The 26094-nt window shown below is 34.7% G+C and overlaps 2 protein-coding genes across 3 annotated transcripts in view; both read right to left on the bottom strand.

The window, feature by feature from the left end:
• The window catches only part of LOC148947418 (mitochondrial import inner membrane translocase subunit Tim21), a 523198-nt gene that overhangs the window by 347126 nt on the left and 149978 nt on the right, over positions 1 to 26094 (bottom strand). The gene's annotated exons all lie outside the window — the stretch shown is intronic.
• The window catches only part of LOC148947420 (troponin C-like), a 31843-nt gene continuing 23926 nt past the window's right edge, over positions 18178 to 26094 (bottom strand). For both annotated transcript variants that reach the window (XM_089095241.1, XM_089095242.1), the window contains exons 4-5: positions 20671 to 20802; positions 18178 to 18349 (exon numbers count right to left, since the gene is read on the bottom strand). In XM_089095241.1, the coding sequence (XP_088951367.1) occupies positions 18321 to 18349; positions 20671 to 20802 (161 nt within the window). In that variant the 3' untranslated portion in view covers positions 18178 to 18320. The remainder of the gene's footprint in view (positions 18350 to 20670; positions 20803 to 26094) is intronic.

Here is a 26094-nt window from a genome sequence, read left to right as displayed (position 1 = left end):
AATTATGTTAAAGCACTTGGAACACGACGACGAAGCTTCATACAATAGTCCAAATATGGAGACTCGGTTCTCATTGTATCGTTAAGTATTTCTAGAGAAAATATTTTTCTTTGAAGAGATAAATCCAGAAAGTCGTCATCTAAAACTAATCATTTTTTCAATTTTACTAGATTATGTAATATTTTCTGGTTCTCAAATATATCCATTTTAAAATTCTCAGTACCAATTACAGACTAACCGTTTTCCATAAATTGTTCTCTTCAATATATTTTGCCAACTCATTTAATCTATCTTGCAGTCTCTGTAAGTGCACTATATGCACTTTGGCCGCAAAGTATAATTGTTCTTCCGACTTGAATTTGCTCAATGTTATAATTCATATCCAGCATACATTTTGTACCATTCTATGGTTAGTTGACAACCCGTTGCAATTTCCACTGCTACTTTAGGCACTCTAGGTCCCATTTCATCAATACTTTCAATATTCAAAAATTTATAAGCTTCCATTTCGATACTGACTGTCTCACTTCCAAAAAGAAACTGAGTCACTATCAATAAAATGACTTCTAGGATATCACAAACATGTTTAGACATGATTTCTTACAAAATGGATGTCTAGACTTCTATATGGGGTAATAGAAAAAAAATAACGCCTGGGAAGTCTACCACCTGGAAACAGGGCTGTCTTGATGTCACATTGCACTTGCTTGGAATCCTATGGAAAAAGGGAGGGCATGCGCTCGATATTCAGTGAGGGCATGTGCTAGGACCTGAAATGCCCCCACTACTGATATAGCTAAAGATATAAGTGGTGACCCAGATTTCTGGCACCCTTAGCCTGGAGATTGACCTGTTTGACCGTTCGATCACGTTAACATACCCTGGATGAGCGTATACCGTAATAGAGTGTTAACATAATCTATATTTAAGGTACAGTAGTGGTGACCGCAAGGCATTCCAGTACAATATTTGGCACTGGCGAGACTTTCTTCTTCAATAAGTGGTGCAGCACCATTTTCCGTCCCAATATTAGGTGTCCTTCTCTTCGGACAGTTGTATATTTCTTTAAGCATCGTTTTTCGAGAGATCAAGAGTCGTAAATACCAAGGTCCCCCTCCTTCGTGCTTTTGAACGAAAAACCTCTAGTGAACACATTCACCACTACAATATAAATCACATTCAATACATTCCAGTCAACACTTCGTATTTGGAATTCTGTCAGTTAACATTAAGAAGTGATTTGGGCGATTCTCTAGCAATAACAAAAGGGTTGGCTGTGATTACATGTCATTTTTAACCCATTCAGTAAGATGGCTAATACAACTCAGTTTGAATGTCCTGATATTAATTGCTATTTTTCTAATCTTAGTGCAAGACAAATGTGTCATGGAATGGAAAATTGTATAAAAGCTTTCTAATTTATTTAATTATGAATTTAGTAAAAATATATTAAGACGCAAATATAAAGTTTAGAAATACCACTTTTTATTAAGATAAGGAATATATCCTGCCAAGTTTCTGCTTAACGGGAAATTATGAAATCACCACTTCCTAGCCATTACTTCGGTTGGGTAAAGAAAGGTGTGATTGATAAAAATGTATAAAAGATACATTTTATCCGAAGTGGGAGACTTATACTAAGTTTATGCCGGACTGACCTCTGGTCCGTTGTTTTTAGAAATAAGTTGGAATCATGTCGGATCATTGTAAGTGTCTAAGTATCCTATTATATATTATTGTAGTTTTCGGAGACTTGTCGTCTACTTGGGACAGCCCGGCCCAGTAGAAAAAAGCAAAAAATATACCCGAATACGCGGGGATTTCAGATGTAGATGAGTTTTATCGAAAAATTAAAAATTTTCGACGAACTAACTGAATCTTTTGAGGATAAGGTCAAAGGGTAATGCGTTGCAGCCAGATTAAAGGGAAGCGCTCTTAAAAATTTTGAGGCAATTAAGGAAAAAGAGCCCAAGGACATCAGTACTCTAATCGAATCTTTTAAAACAAGATTCATAGAGACAAGCATCTCCGAGAGGCTAAGAACAGAGGTAGTGACATTCAATACCTCAACTAGTATCAGGAAATATGCCGAAAAAATTTGTAGATCTGTATGCTTACAGTTAGAAAAAGGCGGAAATGACGAGGCAGTACAGAAAGTACAGCTACATACGTTTACCCAAAGGCTACCAAAAAAGCTATTAAGACTAATATCATCACGGAAACCTGAAAATTTAGAGCAGGCTATAATCCTAGTAGAAACAGAGGTAAAAATTGACGAGGCTATGAAAAAGTTTGATCAGATGTCAATAAATAACACAGGAGCCCAATAAAGTATAAAATATGAAAGGGGACAGAAGAGGGTGAACTTTGAGGAGCCAAATCGTGAACCAAAAGGGCCCGAGGAAGGCCAAACTCTCGCACCATGGACCGACCCCTCCCTATTTTACGACCAATCCCATGGTATTAGATCCTTAATAACTTGGAATACCAAGTATTATGGACACCCACCTCCTCCTCCCGAGAAAAATTATAGAGCAAATGGTGACAGGTCAAGAATATATAGAAATAGGTATAGACCCTATGAGGAAGGGCAAATTACCAAGCAATATAGGAAAAGATTTAATTGCTATTATTGTGGCAAACCAAACCACTATGCGGCAGATTGCTGGCATAGAATACCCAAAGAAGGCCAGACGTACAAGACAAGACACCAGTTCAAAACGCAGGGGGGCAGAAATTTAGGAAGGCAGGGAACAAATAATACTTGGCAAACACCTAATAATATTCCTGAATTTAGGCCTAGGAGGCAAAAGGTTAACAATACCCAGGGTCAAAGTAGCAACGCTGAAGAAAACTGGGATAACCCCAGAAACTTTTGGCCAAACAGTGGGCATTTAAACAGAAAAACCAGCCTGATATGTCAACAGAGCTCTTTCCTTACAAAGACCCCTATATAGTTTAGAATTTTGTGATACAAATGCAAATAATAATAGTCTACCGATTTTGCTTTGTTTTAAAATTGAGTGTTTCTCAAAATTTACCATGTTTACTAGATACAAGAGCATCTAAGGCATTAATTCGAGAGGAAGTTTTTAAGAGGTTTTCTCCTTGTGTCAAAAATCGCATAAGCAGATGCCAGAATACCCTAACATCAGTGACAGACCACAGGTTGACAATTTTGGGAGAATGTCCATTAAAATTTTGCACAGGTGATAAAGAAATAACAGTAACAGTGATAATATGCAAGCAGCTACCATTTCCTAGTATTCTAGGAGTAGATGCCATCATAAAATATGGGATTGTATGGGAACCCATATCTGATACAATAACCATAAACCAGGCAAATGAAATTAATAGGCATATTTGCGCAATAACAGATACGGAAAGTGACGAATCGAATTATAACCAAAAACTACGCTGGAAAATCACAATAGAAGGGGGAAAAACTTCTCAAGTTCTAGCGACATTAAATACAGAAGAAGGAAAGGCTGAAACAATAGAAGCCATGATAGGAGGATAAACCATAAAAGAATACCCCATGATTTTCGTGGAAAATCAAGTTATTAAAATTGAAAATGATTTAACATACTTAAAATTATCAAATCTAAGTAATAAAAAAGTAAAACTGAACTAAACAGAACTTGGATCAGTGGAAAAGATTTCAAATTCACAAGTAAAATCTCTAAACAGTCCAGAATTAAGCGTAAATTTCACTAGCCACGAACAATTATACTCATTAAAACCGCAACCACAAGAAAAGTATGGAATGTCGAAAACGGATTTTTTGCAAAAATTTGAATTAAAACATTTACCGGAAAGCGGAAAAACCCCGGTGGAAAATATTTTTTGGGATTTTAAATGGACTTTTGCAAGACACAAAGCGGATTTCAGATTAACTCACTTAATCACGCACAAGATATCAACAGAGGGCCCTCCAATCAAAGAGTCACCGTATAAACACCTTATCATTTAAAACCATGGCTAGAAAGCCAAATAAAGGAAATGGAAGATCAGGGAATAATTAAAGAAACTGTTAGCGATTGGTGTTTTTCACTAGTAATAGTCAGGAAAAAAGACAACACCTGGAGATAATTTATATATTTTAGAGCGCTAAATGCTCTCACAGTAAAAGACGTCATGAAACATCAAGGTATTGATGCGACTTTAGATTCCTCGGGAGGTAAAAACATTGAAGTAATTTTGACTTAGTAGCCGGATAATAGCAAATCTCTTCACATGCACAGACAAAGCATAAAGCAACAGTAATCTTAGACGATGGAAGGCCATGTTTTAGAGCCAAATTAATAGACGATATTACAGAATATCTGGGTGTGAAACGATGGTTTACATCTTCATATATGGCAGCCGCTAATGGAAAGGTTGAACACAAACATAGGGAATTAGCTTACATGTTGGGAATACATGCAAGAGAGGAAAATGAAAATTGGGATGAACATTTACCATTTGTAGTCTTTGCAATAAATACGGTTTTTTCACGTTCCTTAAAAGAAACGCCATTTTTTTGCAACATCTAAGAGATCCCAGAATTTGTTTAGATGAAATACAAATGATAGAATATATTACAACCTAGACCAATATAAGCGACAAATGGTGATGCGAATGAAAAAAGCTATGGAACAAGTTAAAGACATTCTGAAAGATGCGAAAACAGAAAAAAAAGAAAAATATGACCGAACAAGCAAAAATAAGACAAATTACTGTTTAGGAGACTTGGTTTACGTATACAAAACCAACCTGGAAGGGACAAAAAAGTTAAAACCGACATGGGATGGGCTTTACAGGATTCTAAAGATTCTTCCAAATAACTTAAAATATGTTCAAAAGCATCAGTATAAGGAAAATGAAGAAGTAGTACTCCATAATAGAATGAAAAAGAGATATTTGTCATAACCGTGGAAATCAGAGCCTATTCCTTCAGACGAAGAAAGAAAGGAAACAATTTCACCAGTATATATCAGACGACCATATGAATTTTATGACCTTTCTAATGACCAGAAAAGTTGGGAGGAGTGGAAGGAGTATTTAGCCCAGTCTTGGCTACAAACTCTCAACCACAAACAAGAGAAAAAGGGGAATATTCGTTGCTCATCAGATACTAGCGATGAAGAGCCTCAAACACAACGTAATGGTTTAAAACGTGGTAAACCAAAGTTAAAATCCACAGAGGAAGAAAAATTGGAAGGAATCAATGAATTATCTGATTTTCATACATTAGACTCACCTACAGTCTTAACACCAAAATGGCTTTTTGAACAAACGCCATCTACCAGATGCGAGCTAACAGAATGTGACACCGATAATTCTTCTGCAGAAATCGTTATCACTAAACCTGGGCCATCGTTAAGAAAACCCTCCTTGAGAGAGAAATTATGGAGAAAAGTAAAGAAACCAGAAGGACAGCAACAAGTTTCTTCGTCAGCAGCACAAGTAGCTAAATCACTTATGAAAAAGGCCAAACATCAGGAGAAACAGAGATTAAAGATATTTGACGAGACAACAAAACCGAGCTCGAAGTCAGAGCCTTGTAAACCACACTATAGAGACCACGGAAAAACTTGCAAATATTATAAAGAAGAGAAGCAAAAATTTGGAGTCCAAAATTCGGACCAGGAAATGGAGAAAGGCAGAACAAGCGTAGCCCCAAGCCGATTAATATTTGAAAGAAATAATTATAACAGAAAAAAATAAATAAAAATAAAACGAGTAAAGAGCCTCTAAAGAAATATCATATATTTTCCTTTTTTTTAATCAGTATGTAAATAACATCAAAGTTTTCCTTCATATATATATCGCCAGTAAAAATTACTACCGTCACGTAGAAAAGAAATTCAAAAATTTTCTAGCCTAAATACTCGTAAGTTCCCAGAAAAGAACTAAGATCCGATCTGAAGTGAAATCATAGCTTTCTGCAAAAAAATTTGTTTCCGAGACGAAATAAAACTTTGCGAATGGTGTACCGACAAGACTTGTCAAAAAGAATTACGTTACATAAAAGAAATTAAGTAGGGCCACGTAACTTTTAAACAGATGTAGTGAAACTAATTGAATTATATATATTTAGAATCAGCATTAAAAGGCAATTCTTTTGATATGTATATTGAAAAAAATATTTTGGATGGATAATTTAAAAAAAAAAAACAAAAAAAAAAAAACAACGAAGGAGGTTAGTCTACTGAGGTAGGGTCATTGGAAGCTAGCAAATTTGGAGTGAGCTCAGTCACTGCTGTTCTCTCGTTGTTAAGTAGACGCGAAGCATCTAATAACCTTTGACTCTCTGAGGTGACACTTTCGGTCAAATTTGAAAAAAAAACTAGTTTTTTAAGAATTTTAATATTATTATAATGGGAAAAACAGTTTACATTAAGTCGACTACTTGTACAAGCTAGCTGTAATCTTTTTATAATAGAAGATATATTCTTCTAGTAGAAGATGTAATAAATTAAATACTTACCAAATAAGGACAGTATATATAAACAAGAAGCCGTAGAAAAAAAATGTGTCACAATTTAAAAAGTAAAGTTTTCTCGAGTATAAATAATTTCACATATTAAATAAATTCACGACACACCATTAATAGAAATAATCAGGGCGAGGAAATAGCAGGTGAAAGACACCAAATGACAAGACCATTGGCATTTAAAAACGAAACTGCTAAACGTCTTGTCATTGGGGGGGATCCACCAAACTAATCAAATTGATATTAGAAATAAAGGTCAAACTGGAGAATGTTTGGGGTGAGTGTTCGTGTGAAGTCCTACATGCTAAAATAAATAGCATGTGGGGAATTTTACACGGACACTAAACCCATGAACTTGTAGAATAGGGTAATAGTCAAAATATAACGAAAGGGACAAATTGCACTCAATGACTATATAAAACTAAGGCAAAAATTACACTAAGGATGAATACCAGACACGAGTAATATAAGAGACTATAGGAAAATCGCAGTGGGTACTGATAACCCATATCTCTAAAAAAAAATTGGCACGTACTAGGCACTATTTTTTTGGTGAAATACCGTAGACATGGAATATGTTTCTGCGATGAAAACAACACAATTTCGATGGAAATCAGGATATCGTAAAAACGTACATTCTTATGAAGAAATGAAAACTAGCAAATGCAGGGCAAAACTTAATTAAAATGTTCTAAAAATCAGCTGAAAAAATACGGTACTTTTCTAACACAAACACTTTTGGACAGATAAATTTGAATAATGTAAAAAAAATACAGGCTACAAAAAATTAGACACCCTCCCCCCCCCAAACTCTTAAAAATAAGGAGATAATGAATTTGACCATGGAAGGTCAATTAGCCTAACAACCTATAAAAGTTATTGAATAAAACATGAAACATATAAATATAGGCTTAGAAAAGACCTATCTTAATGAAAAAACAGAATAAAAACTTGAAAAAAACCCTTAGGCTTCATTGAAGTAAATTATCAAAAAAAAAGAAGGAAAAACAAAAAGAGAGTAATATTCAAGTTGAAAATAAAGCCAGACAAAATTAAAGGAGAAGACACTGAATGGAGTCAGTTAAACTCTGTTATACGCACATATTGAACTGACCAAATGAGACTAGTAAGAAAATTGTACTAAATAGGTACAAAATAAGTAGCATTAATACTACGGAGCCACCGTTACAGTGGTTAACTCGGGCTGAGATTAATAGAAATATTGGAGAAATCCTCCAAGTAGACAGGAAAATAATTTTGCTCTTTTATGTCGGAGTTGTTTTTAAAAAAAATGACTAACATGGCATGAAAAATTAAAAGTAGGCACATAATAGCCTTAAGGACCTAAGTTGAAGTTGAAACTTAAGACAAGACCACTAAAGGTTGGGAAGTTAAAGTGAAAATAGTCATTATCACATGTATGTAAATAAAAAAATAAATTACCATGTGCATGAAGGCAAGGTATATTTTCTGCAGAAGGGCGACTTTGTTTGATAAAAGAATAGCCAAAGAGAAAACTGTGGCGACAAATCAAAAACGTGTGGCAATACTATACGATGTAATGAATTATTGTGTGTGCAGGTTCATAATAGTCCTTTTAGCTGCAGCTGACGACAAGAGAACTTAGAAACGTTATAGGGAGCTACCAGAAGGCAGTTCTGGTAAGCAAACCTTCAGGGTGCAGGCACGAGTCAATTGGTAGTGCAGAAACAGGTAAAAAAACGAATAGCTAAATTTTTAGCTTATCAGTTTTAAGCTGTAAATGGAGCCTTATACCAAAAGGACATTAAAGCTGAAAAAAAGAGATTACAGACATAAACGTTATAAAACTGTCTCAAGTTCCTAAAAAATCGAAAAGAATTAAAAAGCTCAAAAGTCGGAATAAACAAACAGGCATATAGTAAGCTAATGACAGTTAATGACACAAGTTGGTTCGAAATAGAACCAAAGTGTGTAAAAAAAAGATAAGAAAATGTATATAGTCGTATATGTAAAATATATATAGTGGTAACAAACGTAACTGAGAAAATATATACAGTTATAAATGTATTTTGAAAACCTTTTATAAACATGGAATTGTTATCGTAAAAAAAATAAATGTAAATATTGAAATTTTAATAGCAAAGTTATGTTATATGAACTATTTCCAAGCCCTTATATAGAGGCTAATCCCAGTTCTCAATTATAGTTTATAAATCTATTAGTTAGGGTTGATTTTTTTTATATATGTTAAATTGCAGTTAAGACTTATCAGATAAAAGTCTTGACGGTCTTATTTAAAAGCTGTGCAAAGAACAAATATTGCAGAGATTAAATAAATTGTTAGGGTACATAATTATTATTTGTTTGTAACAATTAACTTATATATCAACATAACTTCTGTAATATATATATATATATATATATATATATATATATATATATATATATATATATATATATATATATATATATATATATATATATATATATATATATATATATATATATAACCTAAACTATCCATGTAAATATAGTGAATTGATATGTTGAGTATTTGTGTTTTTTTAGTTTTATATCATTCAAGAAGTATTCTACATTAATATTTCATAAGCAATTAACAAAACAATAATTGGAATTAATTCCAATGCTAGTCTATACCGTGTTTATTTTTTTAAATGCTTTAAGTTTTAACAAGTAGTCAAATATCCTATCTAGTTTTGCGAATAAAAAAAAAATACTTGTGTAAGTTTTTACAGAATGCTTGTATATACGCGTATATACTATGTTTAATTTACTTTAAGTTTTAACTAGTGATTTAATGTTATATGGAAATGTTTGACTTCGAGTCAACGTATAAATATTTATATTGTGAAACAATCCGTTAAGTATTAAGGTTGAAAAGAATAATCCAGCAAGAAACATAATGTTTCGATTTAAGCAGCATATTATCTTTCGAGTAATTAAAAGAGAGGAAAGTAATTAAAAAGTAATCAACATTCGTTAAAAAAAAATGTAGTGATGTATACAAATTTTGAGTGTTTCTTTTTACTATATATAGGTAACAAATTATGCTTTATGTGTATTCTAGTGTGAACATTTATTTTAGATACAGCCTTAGCCTTTTTTTGGAAATCAAATATTTCTTAACATCCTTTCGGATCCATTTTTTTCAATCATTTTTGACGGATTTTGGAAAGTAACAAATTTTGAAGCCACTTCAAATGTATCCTGATACTAACATCTCATACCATCAGAAACCAAACCATACCTGATCAACTGATATTTTGGAAACTATAGCAGTACTACAGACTTTACTACAAGTTCATCAGAAAGTGAGACAAAATCAGAACTTAATTTAGGCCTAGAGAATGTGCTACATAACCCAAATGGCTTATTTTATTGAAATATGTGAAAATGCTTTGTGCTGAAAAAAATATGTGAAAATTTAAAAACCAAAAATGTTATGTGTAATTTATCCAAGGGATTCCTAAAACAAAAAATAAACGGTATATCAACCAAATCACACAGGCTGATTAAATTATTAATGGGAATTAGATTTAAACTCAAATAATTCATAAAGTTTTCTAATAGCTTGAAATCTAATTTAAGTAGAACCACTAATATAATGCTTAAGCCACTTGGGGTAGAGTTAAAACAGAAGATGCATATGAAGAAGGGTAAAAAGAGTATTTTTATTCCTAGAGACAGATAGAAAGAAAAACAAGGTTGACTTTCAAATTCAAATCCTACGAAAAAAAAGAAGAAAAACATGACCTATATTGGAGCAGAAACCTGACCCTAAGAAAACCCATTGAGGGTACATGCATACACTGACCCAAAGATGTCAGCATAATAGCTGTAAACAAAATTAAGTTTTAAAAGTAAAATATTGAGAATTGGGACAATTCTTCTTGAAATGGGGAGTATTGTGGTAAAGCTTTCTAATTTAGTTAATTATGAGTAAAAATATATAAAGACGCAAATACAAAGTTTAGAAATACCACTTTTTATTAAGATAAGGAATATATCCTGCCAAGTTTCTGCTTAACGGGAAATTGAGAAATCACCACTTCCTAGCTATTGCGTCGGTTGGGTAAAGGAAGGTGTGGTTGATTAAAATGTATAAAAGATACATTTTATCGGATGGGATTTAGGCTGATACTAACTTTATGCCGGACTGACCTCTGGTCTGTTGTTTTTAGAAATACCTTGGAATCTTGTCGGATCATTGTAAGTGTATAAGTATCTTATTATATATTATTGTAGTTTTTCCGAGACTTGTGGTCTACTTGGGACAGCCAGTCCCAGTAGAAAATATATATATCTGGTATTATTATATGTTAATTAAATAAGAGTATTGCATTATAGCCAACCTTTCTACAATCTACCTTTAGTCCCTTGAACATACCCAGCTGGTAAGCCTCATTAGTCTGGTCGTAGTCTAAGGCACGTAACCTAAGCTTAAAAACCTAAGGGCCATAATTCGTCACCCCTACAAAGGGAAAATAAAGGCATCTACGGCTATACCACTTAAATGAAATAATAACCACGTTACCACAATATTACAAAGGTAGTTGATCAGTGTCCGGTTACAGTCTCAGTAATTGCTTTGCTAACCTTTTTCGCTTTAGGTCTTTACACTTCATCCGTTGAAACTTCGAAAGTTGACAATAGCCATGTTCCTCCTCCTACGTGCTCTTGAACAAAAAAACCTCTAATGACCATATTCATCATTACAATATAAAGCACCTTCAATAAATTCTAGTCAACTTTTCGTATTTGGAGCTCTGTCAGTTAACATTAAGAAGTGAATTGGGTGATCCTCTAGCAATAACAAAAGGTTTGGATGTAATTAAATGTAATTTTCAACCCATTCAATGAAATGGCTAATAGAACTCAGTATGTGTGTCCTTATACTGATTGCTTTGTTGCTGTTCTTGGACCACAGCAGTTGGGTCATGGAATGGACTATTACAGAGGTCTTTTGTCAATGTCTGGTTACGGTCTCGGCAATTGGTTTGCCAAGCTTTTTTGCTCTGCACTACCCCTGGCCAAAAAAAATATATTGCATCGGTTGCCGTGGATTTTGTGTCCTCTACACTACATGATTGGGGCTCTGGGGAGTATTTTGAAGAAATTGTTTCACAAAATCGATCCTTGGAACAATTGAAGCACCAAAAAAAGGTTTAAAAAGGGTTGCAAAAGACCTCATCACTCATCAGTCCCAACTCAGCCCGGAGGCGTAAAGCATCACTCTTGTCAAAGAAGAAAAAGAAAGTAAAACGATCGAAAAACGATTTCTTTTCCTAGAAAAGGGCATATCTACCACATAAAGAATATCACCCTTCGGTTAACTCATCTCTAAATCTTTTCAAAGTGGAAAATGTAGATGTCAGTGTAAAACATGGATACTATGAACAATTTTATCCCCAACAACCGCTCTCTGAAAATGCTCATTTTCAAATTTATTCCAATGAAGACTACTACCAATGAAGACTACAAATTTATTCCAATGAAGACATAGATTTGACTTCGACATTTATAGATTTAAATGTCACTGTTAAAAAATCTAACAATGAAAACCAAGTGCAGTCGAAGGGTTATCTTACGAAAATTGGGTACTACACAATTTATTTAGACAAATAAGTGTCTGCATAAATGGAACATTGGTGAGCACGAGCGATAATCTTTCAAAGCATGTATGTTATATACAATTCCTGTTGATGACTGCGATGTCTTATAAGCTGTTGAGGAGGCCTGCTCTGGGTTATGAATATAAAACAGATACTGACGCTACCAATTTTCTTAGAGATGCAACAACTAAACATTTGCATTTAGTTGGGAAACTAAATCATGAGATATTTAATATACATCAATGGCTCTCTCCCAATGTACAGATTGATATAAAGCTACAACTCGCACCGTCCAATTTTATTATGCGAAAAGCTATGGGCGCTGCACCCAATGTAACAGTCTCTCTCACGTCGGCAATACTTCATGTACGATAACAGCAAGTTTTGAAATCTGTTGCTTTTGCAATTCAAAAATTAAGAGCCTCTGGAAATCATATCAAAATACTCGTGCCTCATACAATCACGAATCAACGCCATATTCCTACAGGTACGTATACCTATACTGATTCATCATTTGTCAACGGTGAAACTCTTTCAAAATCTGCTTTGGCTTTTGAAAAAAGTGCTAGCGCTGTTGGAGCATGGACAAATTCCCCGTATAAATTTGAACTGTTCGGATCGTCATCGCTTGTGTGTAAAGTTAGTAGAATTCCGATCTACAATTTATCCTTTGATCAATCCTACAGAACCTATATCAATTGACAATGCAAAAATCTAGATCGAGATTCTCAATTATTTGAAAATGTTATAACTGAAGAAATTTCGCGAAAACTCATGGCATCATTGTATTGGATTTTCCCAGTACTCAAAATATAAGTATTGTATGGACGAGTAATTTCCGTTTAGAGTGTACCTTTGCCCAGCCATTGGAGGAAAGTATTGCATTAATCCTGCTGAATTAATTTGACATCTATTAGAAAATTCCCCCTGATGGCAGTGTAATATTAGACTTGGCACCAAGAACACGTATCAAATAATCAATGTATTTAATAGGGACCCTTACATGTCAAAATATAAATCCTATTGCATACCATCTGATTTCCTGGAACATATTGAACATGCAGACAATACCCTTATTATTGTTAATAGCAGCACATCAAGTGTAAAGACGGGGCATTGGTTATGCCTCTTTCAAACAAGAAAGAATATAGAATTTTTGTTCCTCTTGGCTCACCGTATACATTCTACGCACCTCACATTAAAAATTATTTTGAGCAGAGTGGAAAATCTATTATTCGAAATCGGAAACGGGTACAAGATTTATCGACGAAAACCTGTGGTTTTCATGCACTATTACATTTTATTTTCCGATGTCGCGGACATAGTTACAAGGAATTCCTCAAGATTTATGGCGACAATCCTTGTTTGAATGACTTTATAGTTGAAAATACTCTTTCCTACCTCTATAATATAAATTTCGGTACCCTAAAAGTGAAATGCCTTAAAAACGTATGTAAATTTGCTTATTAATAAAATTTGTATAAATACAAAACATTGTGTCCTTTTTTAGATTTCTTCTTCTACATATAGGTAATCATCAGATACAATAAGTGGCAGCAGCTCTTCATGATTTAGCCTGTATTAATCTTCGCAAGCGAAGTCAGGCTAACATTTTCTAGAGTATAGTGTAACTTCAATTTTGTTAAATCTCTTGGTAAAGTTAATAATACTATCCTGCTACATATTATAAAATTCACGTGTTTCAATTTGATTATTTAAAGCAAAGTCACACACAAAATTTTCCTATGAATAATCACTTTCTGAAACAGCCAAATAACAACCTGTAGGTTTATAATCATAGTAGCCGGTATCTTCACAGCGATGACGTAAAAACCAGGCTCTTTTATTATTCCAGCAATTGAAGCATAGACCAGGATATTCTTTTCCCAAAACAATTTAAAGCCACGACGATACCAGTCTCTTAAAAATAAACTGAACTCATGTTTAGAGTTTTTCGCAATCATGCCAGAGTAAGCTTTTTCCCATTGATCTCATTCGTCATAATATCATTTGGAGCATAAGAATCCTCTATTATGAGAGTCAAAAATCTCTTCAAGACATGGATTACAGTCTTTAATTTGCACTGCATATCCTTTGTGCAATTTACATGAATTGCATAATTTACACTTTTCATTATAGTCATCAGAAAAAGTACAATTCTCACAGGATGACCAACTGCCCAAAGTATACAAGCATAATGGGCATGTTTAAAACATTTTTTTTCGATGTTGAATGTCTCACTTCCAAAAAAAACTAACTTGAGATCAATAAAAATGTCTCCTAAGAGAAGTGAGTTCACAAAATGGCCGTCTAAGTGCTGGATAAACCACCATATCATTTTGTTTTGTCCCAATTAATATATCTATCAATTGAGTAAAAGCCCTTGGACCACGACGATGAAGCTTCATACAATTGTCCGAAAACGGAGAATCAGTTCTCATTATATCGTTAAGCATTTCTTGCGAAAATATTTTTCTTTAAAGAGATAATTTCAGAAAGTTGTCATCTAAAATTAACCATTTTACCAATTTTACTAGATTATGTAAGATTTTCTGGTTCTCAAATCTATCCATTTTAACACTCTCAGTACCAAATACAGACTAACCGGTTTCTATAAATTGTTCTCTTCAATATATTTTGCCAACGCATTTAATCTGTCTTGTGATCTCTGTAAGTGCACTATATGCACTTTAGCCGCAAAGCCTAATGATTCTTCCGACTTGAATTTTCTTAATGTTATAACATATCCAACATGCATCTTGTATTACTCTAGGGGTAAACGACAACCACGTGTACTTTTCACAGCAACGTTAGGCACTCTAGGTTCTACATCAGCACAATCGATATTCAATAATTTATTAGCATCCATTTCGATGTTGACTGTCTCACTTCCAAAAAGAAACTGAGTCACGATCAATAAAATGACTTTTAGGACATCACAAACATGTTTAGACATGATTTCTTACAAAATGGCTGTCTAGACTCCTATATGGGGTAATAGAAAAACAAAAAAATAGAGCGCCTGGGAAGTCTACCACCTGGAAACAGGGCTGTCTTGATGTCATGGGGCACTTGCTCGGAATCCTATGTAAAAAAGGAGGGCATGCACTCGATATCCTGGGAGGGCATGTGCTAGGATCTGAAATGCCCCCACTACTGATATAGCTAAAGATATAAGTGGTGAGCCAGATTTGTGGCACCCTTGGCCTAGGGTTTGACCTATTTGACCGTTTGATAACGTTACCATACCCTGGATGAGCATATACCGTAATAGAGTGTTAAAATACTCTATATTTACGGTGCAGTAGTGGTAACCGCGAGGCATTCCATTACAATATTTGGCACCGACGAGGCTTTCCCCTTCCACAAGTGGTGCAGCACCATTTTCAGCGCCAATATTAGGTGGCAGCCGTGGTTACCAGTACAATACCCTTACAGTAGGGTTCTCTGATATATTTATTCTGATAATGCAGATTTCACTATGATTCCTTGACTGTTCGGTTATGTGTCCTCCCTTGTTCTAAAATAAGGCAAATTCTCTCAGGCTCGTAGCTTTTGATGACTCAAATTAAACTTAATGAATTTCATATATTTTGAATCAGCATAATCCAATTCTTTTGTTGCATATATAGTTATAAAAATTTCATTTTTCATAGTTTTGGTTACTATTGGGCCGAGTCGCTCCTTTCTTATAGTTACCAGGAATTTTCTGAATCGCTTGAATTTTTCCCTTTACTTTTGCACAGTAACAACGCCAAGCCCTTTTTAGTACACTTCTTTACCATTTTTCCAAAAGTACTTTTTAATACTAACCAGTTCAAGTTCCTTTTAATTGCATATTTTTCCCTGCTTTTAAAATATTTGACCATAGCCTGTTTGATACAACCTTCCTACTAGTGTAATATATTGAAACGTTTACTTTTAGTGTCAAATATTTCAAGTTCCATTTATTAGGGAAACACTTTGCTTTTATTACCCTCGATGGCCATTGTACTTGTATTGATAGACCGCTTATTTAAACTAAATTAAATTTAAAAAGCACAGGTTTTTTTAACTGAAAGTAAGGAGCAACAATAAAACTCAAAACAAACAGAAATTTTTCCGTAAATGAAGGGTTGCCCCCTCGTCAATACCTTGCTGTTTACGTCCTAAAGCTGTTAGCCCTTTTTAAAAAGCTTCCTATTCTAATAGGACATACCCCTGTGTTTTAGTAGCCGTTCTTAAAAATTGGGGCAAACAGTCAAACTTTAGCGTAAGAAGAAAGGTATTGAGGAGGGGGCAACCCTTCATATATGGAATCATTTCTGATCGTTTTGAGTTTTAATGTTGCTCCTTACTTTCAGTTAAAAAAACTTGTTTTTTTATTTAATCTCTTTTCGTTTTTCAAATAATGCGTGTAAATCTGGCTTAGCCTCCATGAATTATATCCCCCCCCTCATAAAAAAACTTCTTCCGTGAAAATCTTATCCAACGTTAAGTGTATCCGTCGTCAAGTTTCCTTCAGATAGTTCACCCCTCGCTGAAAATCCCCCCTCCCCGTAAAATTTCTTGCGGACGATTCAGCCGGAAAAATTATCCTCAGCATACTTTCATTTGAAGAAGACTTTAATCTCTAATCGGTTTCTCGATCACTCCAGAAATGCCCCCTTCCGTATAAGTTTTTTCCAGAAATCAAATCACGCAGAAAATAGCCCCCGAATAAAACCCCGGAACATCTTTACATGCAAAATTGAGTTGGAGAAGACAATGTAAGATACCTAACAAGAATTTCGTATAGAAATTCTGTCAGCAACCCACCCCTCCCCCCCCAGTGTTCAATTTTCCCTGGAGTTTTCACCCCTCCCCCCCCTCCGCGAAAATTTTCCTCCCCAAGGAATATTCTCCAAATGGAAATTCACCCCGAGCACAAAATTCCCCACCAGAAAAGTTTGTTTACTTTACAAGAACCAATACTATTCGTAAACAATGGGCAAATTTCATAAATTAAAGGCCTCTCCCCACGGACTATGGCGGATCATTTTACCCCGAAAGACATAGTTATTTGATTTTTCAACTTGGGGAGCCTTGGGCAATAAATGGGCGTGGGAGGGGGGTCAGTTGCCCTCCAATCTTTTTCGTCACTTAAAAAGGGCACTAAAATTTGTAATTTGCATTCAAATGCGCCCTATCCTGATCTTCCAGGACCATTATTTCAATACGATCATCCCTGGGGAAAAAAAGGAAACAAATAAACACGCATCTGTCTTCTGGCAAAAATAGCAAAATTCCACTTTTTTGTACATAGGACCTTGAAGCTTCTAAAATAGGGTTATCGGGTACGCTGAATCTGATGGGGTGATTTTCATCAAGATTCCTCGAATATTAAGGGACATCTGTCTTCTGGCAAAAATAGCAAAATTCCACATTTTTGTACATAGGAGCTTGATGCTTCTACAATAGGGTTTTCGGGTACGCTGAACCTGGTGGTGTGATTTTCATCAAGATTCCTTGAATTTTAGGGGGTGTTTTCTACCTGTTTAAAACATTAGGCAAATGTTCTCAGGCTTGTAACTTTTGATGGGTAATAATAAACTTAATGAATTTTATATATTTGAAATCAGCATAATAAGTTGGTTCTTTTGATGTATCTATTGATATCAAAACTTATTTTTCTTAGAGTTTCGGTTACTATTGAACCAAGTCGTTCCTTACTTACAGTTCGTTACCACGAATTGTTTGATTTCAACCGTTCATGACTTTCCAACACAAAACTTATGGTGACAAGTATATAGGATAAAATAGATTGATGAAAAGGTCTTTTTAGGAATTAACTAGAAGTAACTAAAAAGTAAAATTTTTCGTTTCAAAATTCTCTACAACTAAAAGTTAAAATAACTAAACTTATATTTACCGTTTTCATAGAAATTGAAATAGAATGCTTATTTAGGAAATCCCAGTAAAAAAATGAAGAAAAAGAAGCAAGCACAGTTTATTGTACCTGGTCAGGGCAATAAATAGACTAACTAAAAATAAATTTAAAATTTTTAACTTGGAAGAGATCGTTGAGTCTTTTTATATTACCGTTCTCCCTTAAAGGTAGCAAAATACTGCTCTGTGATTTAATGCTCAAAACCACCTTCATTCTTATTTGCAATACCAAAAAGTTTATGAGTGTGAAAATAGTATTAAGAAAAAGAGATAGACAAGAACTATAATTTATATTCTTCTTTTTCTTCTCCAAATTGTCTTTATTCTCCAGTCATCATTTCCATGAATTCTGAAAAAAAGCACAAGTATTAAATTCTTGACTTAGTGCTACCACGAAAGACAACTTCTTTTGCTTTTGTATAGAAACGAACCGACATTAAACCAAATAGGAAATGTATAAGATGAAAAAAGATATCGGTATTATTTTTTTAAATTGGGAAGTAAAAAATAGCTATTCCAAAAATAAAAATAAATTATATCAAATTTTTACACTGATTTTGGCGAAAAAATGGCGCAAAATAACGTCTTAAAAAAATATTTATTAATTATTATTTTGCTTTTATAGCCAGATTTGCAGTACATCCTTACGATTTCGATGAAATACAACTTTTTGGCCAATAGTTAATTGCTAGTTGCATCGACAGTCAGCTCAAAGAATCGTAAAGCTTCCAATTAGACGATTGCCTCGTAAATCGAGGAACGTCAATGACCTTATTCTTGTCTTGATCAAACTCTTGAACGAACCTGTCCTAAATGAACAAGAATACGGAGGAGGAACCGTCTGTACAATAAGAGTATATTGTATTATTACAATTAGAAAATCCAATTATATTTAGGCTACCAAGTCCTAGGAATTCTTTCTGTAGAATTGAGCTTAATAAAGCAGGTATATAAGGTCTATAGCTCCCACATAGTTCTACTTGTCACTTTTCTGCAGAGTCTGGGATCTTATTAAAAGCAGAAACATTTTTCATAAAATTGAATAATTTAGATTATCAAGCGCAATTTTGGTTCACTTAAGCTTTGAGAAATTATTGAAAAAGCCTTTTAAACGGAGTTTCACGCATAGAGCGTCAATGAATCACTCAATCAGAAACCCCATGTTCTTATGCTCTGCTTATTCAACAGTTGTCTCGCAACTTCCTTGCTTAATTTGCTTTCTCTTTTATTCGTAAAGCCTCCAATGAAAATGCAGCTCTAGCGTTTTATTATAGTACCCTGGTCTTTATTATAAGGAAACCAATTCAATACCAGGTAGGCTACTTGTATGATATACGCCCTACCTAATGTCCTTCTAATATGTTTCTCTGACGCTCAACCGTAATGAAATGTATGAAAGTGCGATAAAAATAAAATACTTTAGAACCAAATTTGGGCTATATATTTGCATATTACGGGGGTGGGGGTAAAGTAAAGTGGGCCTGCATGCCTAATGTGTTAAGTACAATTATTCTACATATTACGTAGTAAGAATTGTTTTCTAACTTCACACTGTCCATATTCTTTACCCCCCCCCTAATAGTGCAAACATATAGTCCAAATTATATATTTTCCGTCTATTTTTTAACTTCTATTTGTCTTGTCTCACGCTAAGCTGAAAGAAACTAACTAAGAGCCGGTTCTATATTGCGTCAATGAATGAACAACTTGAGGGGTAGGGTGTATATCGTACAAGTACCCAAAACCTCATATAACAAACCTAACAAAATATGTTAGGTTAACAAACTTAGTAAAATACCTTACTGTATGTACGGTAAATTTGTTATCTAAATTGTGTTGCTAACACGTGTGTCTGATAGTAAACCATAATTTTGACAATAAGAAATAATATAGCAAAGATCGCACCAAATGTTTATTGGATAATTCTCAAGCAGTCAAACCTTCTGGAAAATGTTAATTTCTCAAGCGGGTTTATCTGATAAATGAATCGAAAGAAACATTTCGTATAGGCCTGCGATCCCATCAGTCTGTTGTAAATAATATTAGATGAGACATCACTGGAGTAAAGGTATATGGACAGGATATTTAATTTAATATTCAAGTCTTTGTCCTGAGCAGCTATCTCCAAGGATGTTCTTGATTTTACAATTTATCAGAAAAATTTTTCACAAGAAAACAAAATTGGCTCATCAGTTAAATACATATCAGAAAAACATGTAGCCAAAAAAGTATGCATCTTGTATATTTTGGGGGGGAAGGGGGGAGGGGGGCTACAACAACAGAAAATGTATATGTATAATGTCTAATATTACAACATAAGTTGAACATTGCAAAAATACAAAGATTGAAACACTTGGCTGGTAAATTTTTAACATCTTCAGTGTCTAAACGGCAAAGAGGCTTATGAAAGAGCAAAAATAATAGAATTTCCTTTTGGAAGGGGGATGAGGGTTGCTCATTTTTTAAAACCCTCTGTGTGTGACCCCGTATATATGTTTTATTTTGCTCCCAGAAACAAATCTATCATAATCCTGTCTTTTCCTCTGAGAACAATCCTACTTTATCAGCTAAGAGTTGATCAAAGCTATGGCCTTCAAAGGGACAAGCTTGATAATTAGACTGTCCGGTTCAAAAAGTATTATTTTTTTAAATATCTCCCACAAGGCTTACCATCAAAATCAACTGTTCCAGAACCGTCCGTGTCTATTTCGTCGATCATCATGTCCAGTTCTTCCTCGGTTAGCTGGTCATCGAGTTCACGCAAAATTTCCTTCAAACTAGTGGTTGGAATGTATCCATTTCCTAGAAATAATATGGTATGGTGTATCTTAAAGGTTCGAAGATTCCAACACCATTGCTGAGGTTTACATGTGACTCCTATTGAGAAATAACCCATACTGATTACAACTTGTAAGATATTTCCTTACAGCCTGAAGAAAACCATCCCAGAGAAACCTCACACTTAGAATCCCCTTTAGCCGGTATAACTAAATCGCCACCTCAATCACCCACACTTGGAGCTGAGTTAGAGGATATATACGGGCAGGGCCAAACGGGTAATTTTTATCAATACTCAAAAACTGGAAGCTTCAACAAAATCATATTTTGTGACATTTCCATAGACAGCGTAATAGCGCTGCCTAATTAAAAAGTAATTTTTTTTTTTTTTTTTTTTTTTTACCAAAGCACTTCGAACAGAAGAAGCTGTCGTAGAAACTTCGGAAGGACTTCCTTTGATTGGAAAGTGAAAGTTCTAGACCTCTTTTCAAGAGTCAAAAGTGATGGGAGGGCCACGAGCCCTCCTTCTACGCCCCTCAATTCCTCCAACCTGTCCAATCAAAATTTTTAGATATGACCACGCACACACACCCCACAACCCTCGAAGGAAGGGTTGTAAGTTGTGCAATCTACCCATTTACAATAGTATTTGTTATTGAGACATGAGTATTTGTCTTTATAGTATTTGTTATTGAGACAATGGGGACATGTTTGACCGTCAGTGTACACTAAATAAAAAATAAGTTTTTTTAACTTAAAGCAAGGAGCAACATTAAAACTTAAAACGAACAGAAATTATTCCGTATATGAAAGGTGATGTCCCCTTTTCAACACCTCGCTCTTTACGCTAAAGTTTGACTCTTTGTCACAACTCTACTTTTTAACACAGTAAAAACTTTAGCGTAAAGAACGAGGCGTTGAGGAGGGGACAGTTCTTTTAATATGCGGAATAATTTCTGTTCGTTTAAAGTTTTAATGCGGCTCCTTACTTTCAGTTAATTTTTTTTTTATTTAATTTCTGAACGTTCTTCAACTAATGCAGGTTCGAATTTGGCTCACCGAACATGAAAAATTAAAACAAAATTTACATATTCATTTTGGTAGATTTATTCCGTATATGAAGGGTTGTCCCTTCCTCAATACCATGCTCTTTACGCTAAAGCTGTTAGCACTTTTAAAATATCTTCCTATTCTAATTCAACGGCCCCTGTGTTTCAGTAGACACTCTTTAAAAATTGGGACAAACAGTCAAACTTTAGCGTAAAGAGCAAGGTATTGAAGAGGGGGCAACCCTTCATACATGAAATAATTTCCGTTCGTTTTTAAAATAATGGCGGTAAATCTGGCTCACGCTTTATTAAATATATCCATACCCCTCACAGAAAACTCCTCCGTGGAAATTTAATCCAACGTAAAGTGCACCTCCCTTCAAATTCCGTCCAGACAGTTCCATCCTCTTTGAGTTTCCCCCCTCCCTGTAAAATTGCTTTTTGACGATTCAGACTGAAAAGTTTTCTTTGGCATTCTTTCATTTGAATTAGACTTTAATCTCTAATCGGTTTCTCGCTCACTCCAGAAATGCCCCCTTTCGTCGAAATTATTTCCTGGATATCAAAACATGCGGAAAAAAGCCCCTGGATAAGTCTCCTGGAACATCTCAACATGAAAAACTTGGCAAAGAGAATTTGAGACAATTTAAAAAAAAATTCTTATAGAAATTCTGTCAAATCCCTCCCGTGTAACATTTCCCTGGAATATTCACCCCCCCCCAAGAAATTTCCCTCTCCACGGAAGATTCTCCCCACAGAAATCCACCCCAAGCACACCCCTTTCCCTCCAAATGAATGTCTGTATACTTCGCAATAGCAAATTCTATACGTGAACAATAGGCAAATTTCATAACTTACATGCCTTTCCCCACGGACTGTGAGAGGTGATTTTACACCAAAAGAAATAATTGTTTGATCTTCCAACTTTACTAAACAAAATGGCTATCTCAAAATTTTGATCAGATAATTTTGGGGAAACAATGGTCGTGGGAGGGACCCAGATGCTCTTCAATCTTTTCGGTGACTTACAAATGGCCCTAGAACTTTTAATTTCCGTTCAAATGAGCCCTCTCCCGAAATTCTAGGACAACTGGGTCTATACAATAACCACTGGGAAAAAAACAAATAAATACGAATCCGTGATTGGTCTTCTGGAAAAAATAGCAAAATTCCACGTTTTGTAGGTAGGAGCTTGGAACTTCTACAGTTAGGTTCTCTGGTACCCTGAATTAGATGGTGTGATTTTTATTAAGATTCTTCTAATTTTAGAGGGTGTTTCCCCCCCTATTTCAAAAATCAGGCAAATTTTCTCAGGCTCGTAACTTTTGATGCTTAGCACTAAAATTGATGAATCTTATATATTTGGAATCAGCGTAATAAGTTAATTCATTTGATGTATCTATTGATATTTAAATTCCGTTTTTTAAGTTTCAGTTACTATTGAGCCGAGTCGCTCCTTACTTACAGTTCACTACCACGAACTGTTTGAAAAAGGCGAAGGATATTCAGATGGACCTCTTAGGGAATATTGAGGGAGAGTATTAAACTAAATAAAAACACGTTATTTACCTATGGATCAAAGGGATGTGACTTAGGAATGACTAAGTATAGGAGCGTGTAAATTTGAAACTTTCAGGATATAAAAAAGGGGGATGATCAATTGGCCAAAAAGGCAATATTTACACGCTAATATTACTACTGCAACTACTACTACTACTACTACTACTACTACTACTACTACTACTAGTTGTAGTAGCTACTACTACTACTACTACCACTACTGCAACTACTATCACTGCTATTACTACAGCTACTGCTTCAGTAGTGAGTACTACCGAGACTGAGAGTGTTGAAGCGAAATTTTTAGAAAATGTTGAGGGGAAAGTTGAACTAAATCAAAACATACTACTTGCATAGATTGTCAAAAAGGCATATCAGCAATATCTTTGGAAAGGCTTATTATATCAAGCTGCAACTTTCAGTGCATCATGAGGGAATGTGCAACCGGCCAAATGGCAACAGGTGCCTACTAATACTATTATTAATACTGCTCCTACAGCTTTAGATTAGATTAGATTAATTTATTTCAAGACGACCTAGTTAAACATGATCAATAGGTAATCGCTCATAAGAAGACATAAATACACTGGCACTGGGTGGTTACCACAAACTATTTTAGCTTACTTAAAAAATAACTTTTAAATTTCTAAATAAATTCTTTATTTTTTTTTAACACGTACTAATGTACATTCTCATAAAACACAGAAAAAAAAGAAAAGAAAAGAAAAAAAGAAGATAATGATAAAAGAAAATAAATGATAACATATATCTTTTAATCTCTGAATCATGGCTCCTCACCCCCCTAAAAAATTCTTTACCCTTTTTTTAAATAAATGCTGGTGTTCAGCCGCCTTATTACTATCTGGGAGGGAATTGCATACCCCCTGTCACAGATGTTTTATTTGAAATCCAATTCAACTCCCACTCCTATACTCCGTCACCAGATTATTAGCATTCCTTGTATAATAATCATGCAAATCATTATTTTGTCGAAAAAAATTTCATTGCACCGATAGTCTCACTTCATGCAAACCCTGGTAAGTACAAACCGCAGCCTGATAGTCACGAACTTGTCCCACATCACCTTTAATTTCCTAAAACATGCTACTGTATTGTTAGTTTCTTTAGCGTAGCCCCCTATCAGCATAATAAGCTGATTCTTTTGATGCATTTACTGATGTTAAAATTCCGTTTTTTATAGTTTCAGTTACTATTGAGTTGGGTCACTCCTTACATACAGTTCGCTACCACGAACTGAATATTCTGTAATTCCTGTACATGCCTAAAATTACTAACAAATTACTAGCCCATAACACACAGCCGTACGATATATAGGGGCTAATAATCGCATGATAAAAAAGCAGCATCACCCGACCTGGTACGAAATGCTTCAGTCGACATATGATTCCAAGGTTTCTTGCAACTTTTGATGCCACAAGATCACTCTGACGTTTCCATGACATATTAAAGTTTAGGTAAAAGACCAGATACCTCATTAAGTTTACCAGAAAATAATGTTTGCCCACCGAGATCTATGGGCTTACCAATTCGACTACAAACCATAAAAATTTGTCTTTTTTACGTTAACCGCCAACATACTTAAAAACGTAAACACACTTAAATCATTTAATACCATATTTACTTTATTTATTAACTCATTCACAGATACACCACGAAAAGAAATAGCAGTGTCATCTGCGAAAGATGTTAGACACGAATCACGAAGGTAAAATCTCATAGTATCTACATAAACTGAATATAAAAGCGGACCTAGTACAAAACTCTGCGGAACACCACAATTCACAAGACATGGACTAGAAGTTACACTATCAATTACAACCTTTATTGACCTCCCCTTGAAAAAAGAATCAAACCAATTCAAACAAGTCCCTTTAACCCCTAAAAGCATTAATATATTTATTAAAATACTAATATCAACTGTATCAAATGCCTTTTTAAAATCTATAAAAATAGTAAGAGGTATTTTTCCACTATCAAGACACTGATTCACAAAATCACATAGGTGTTGCACCGCATGTGTAATTGAATGACTTTTGCGGAAGCCAAACTGAGTATCAAAAAGGATACCATGATGTGTAAGGTACTGGTGGAGTAACTTACACATCATGTAAGGTACATCATAGAGTACCAATGATAAGGCACATCATAGAGTACCTTACATCATGATAGAGTCGTCGATGGACAACTTTTTCAAGGATTTTCGAGAAAAGGAGAAGAATGGAGATTGGCCTCCAGTTGCCGATATCAGATCTTGAGCCACCTTTGTGAAGGGGAATAACCTTGGCTGTCTTGAGACCTTAGAAAAGATTCCAGTTTCTAGCGACAATTTTATTATATGCACAATACAAGGCAGAAGGTAAACCAAACCTGACTTGACAGTTTGGAGGTTCATTCCATCTGTCCCCGCTGAATTGGAGCTAATGCTTCCAACAATTTTAAGTAGTTTATCACTGGTATACCTCTGAAACTCAAAGGCTTATCTGTCCCCTCTATCATCTTGAAACTCATACTCGCAGAAGGATTCAGGACTCTGGTTATTTTCCTATGGCACTGTTTGACCAATTTTTGAGAAATAATCTGAAAAATGTTCCGCCACTTGTAGAGGATCATGGGGTGTAATCCTATCTGCCCCTATTGACAGAGGCTCGCCACTGCTCTTCTTCGACAATATCTCCCCGACGACCCT

Source organism: Artemia sp. Qi Xiang Cuo, chromosome 10, assembly GCF_049724085.1.
Source record: "Artemia sp. Qi Xiang Cuo chromosome 10, ASM4972408v1, whole genome shotgun sequence".
Classification (NCBI taxonomy): Eukaryota; Metazoa; Arthropoda; class Branchiopoda; order Anostraca; family Artemiidae; genus Artemia; species Artemia sp. Qi Xiang Cuo.
The sequence above is the reverse complement of the archived record's forward strand: the minus strand, read 5'-3'. Positions and strand labels throughout refer to the sequence as shown.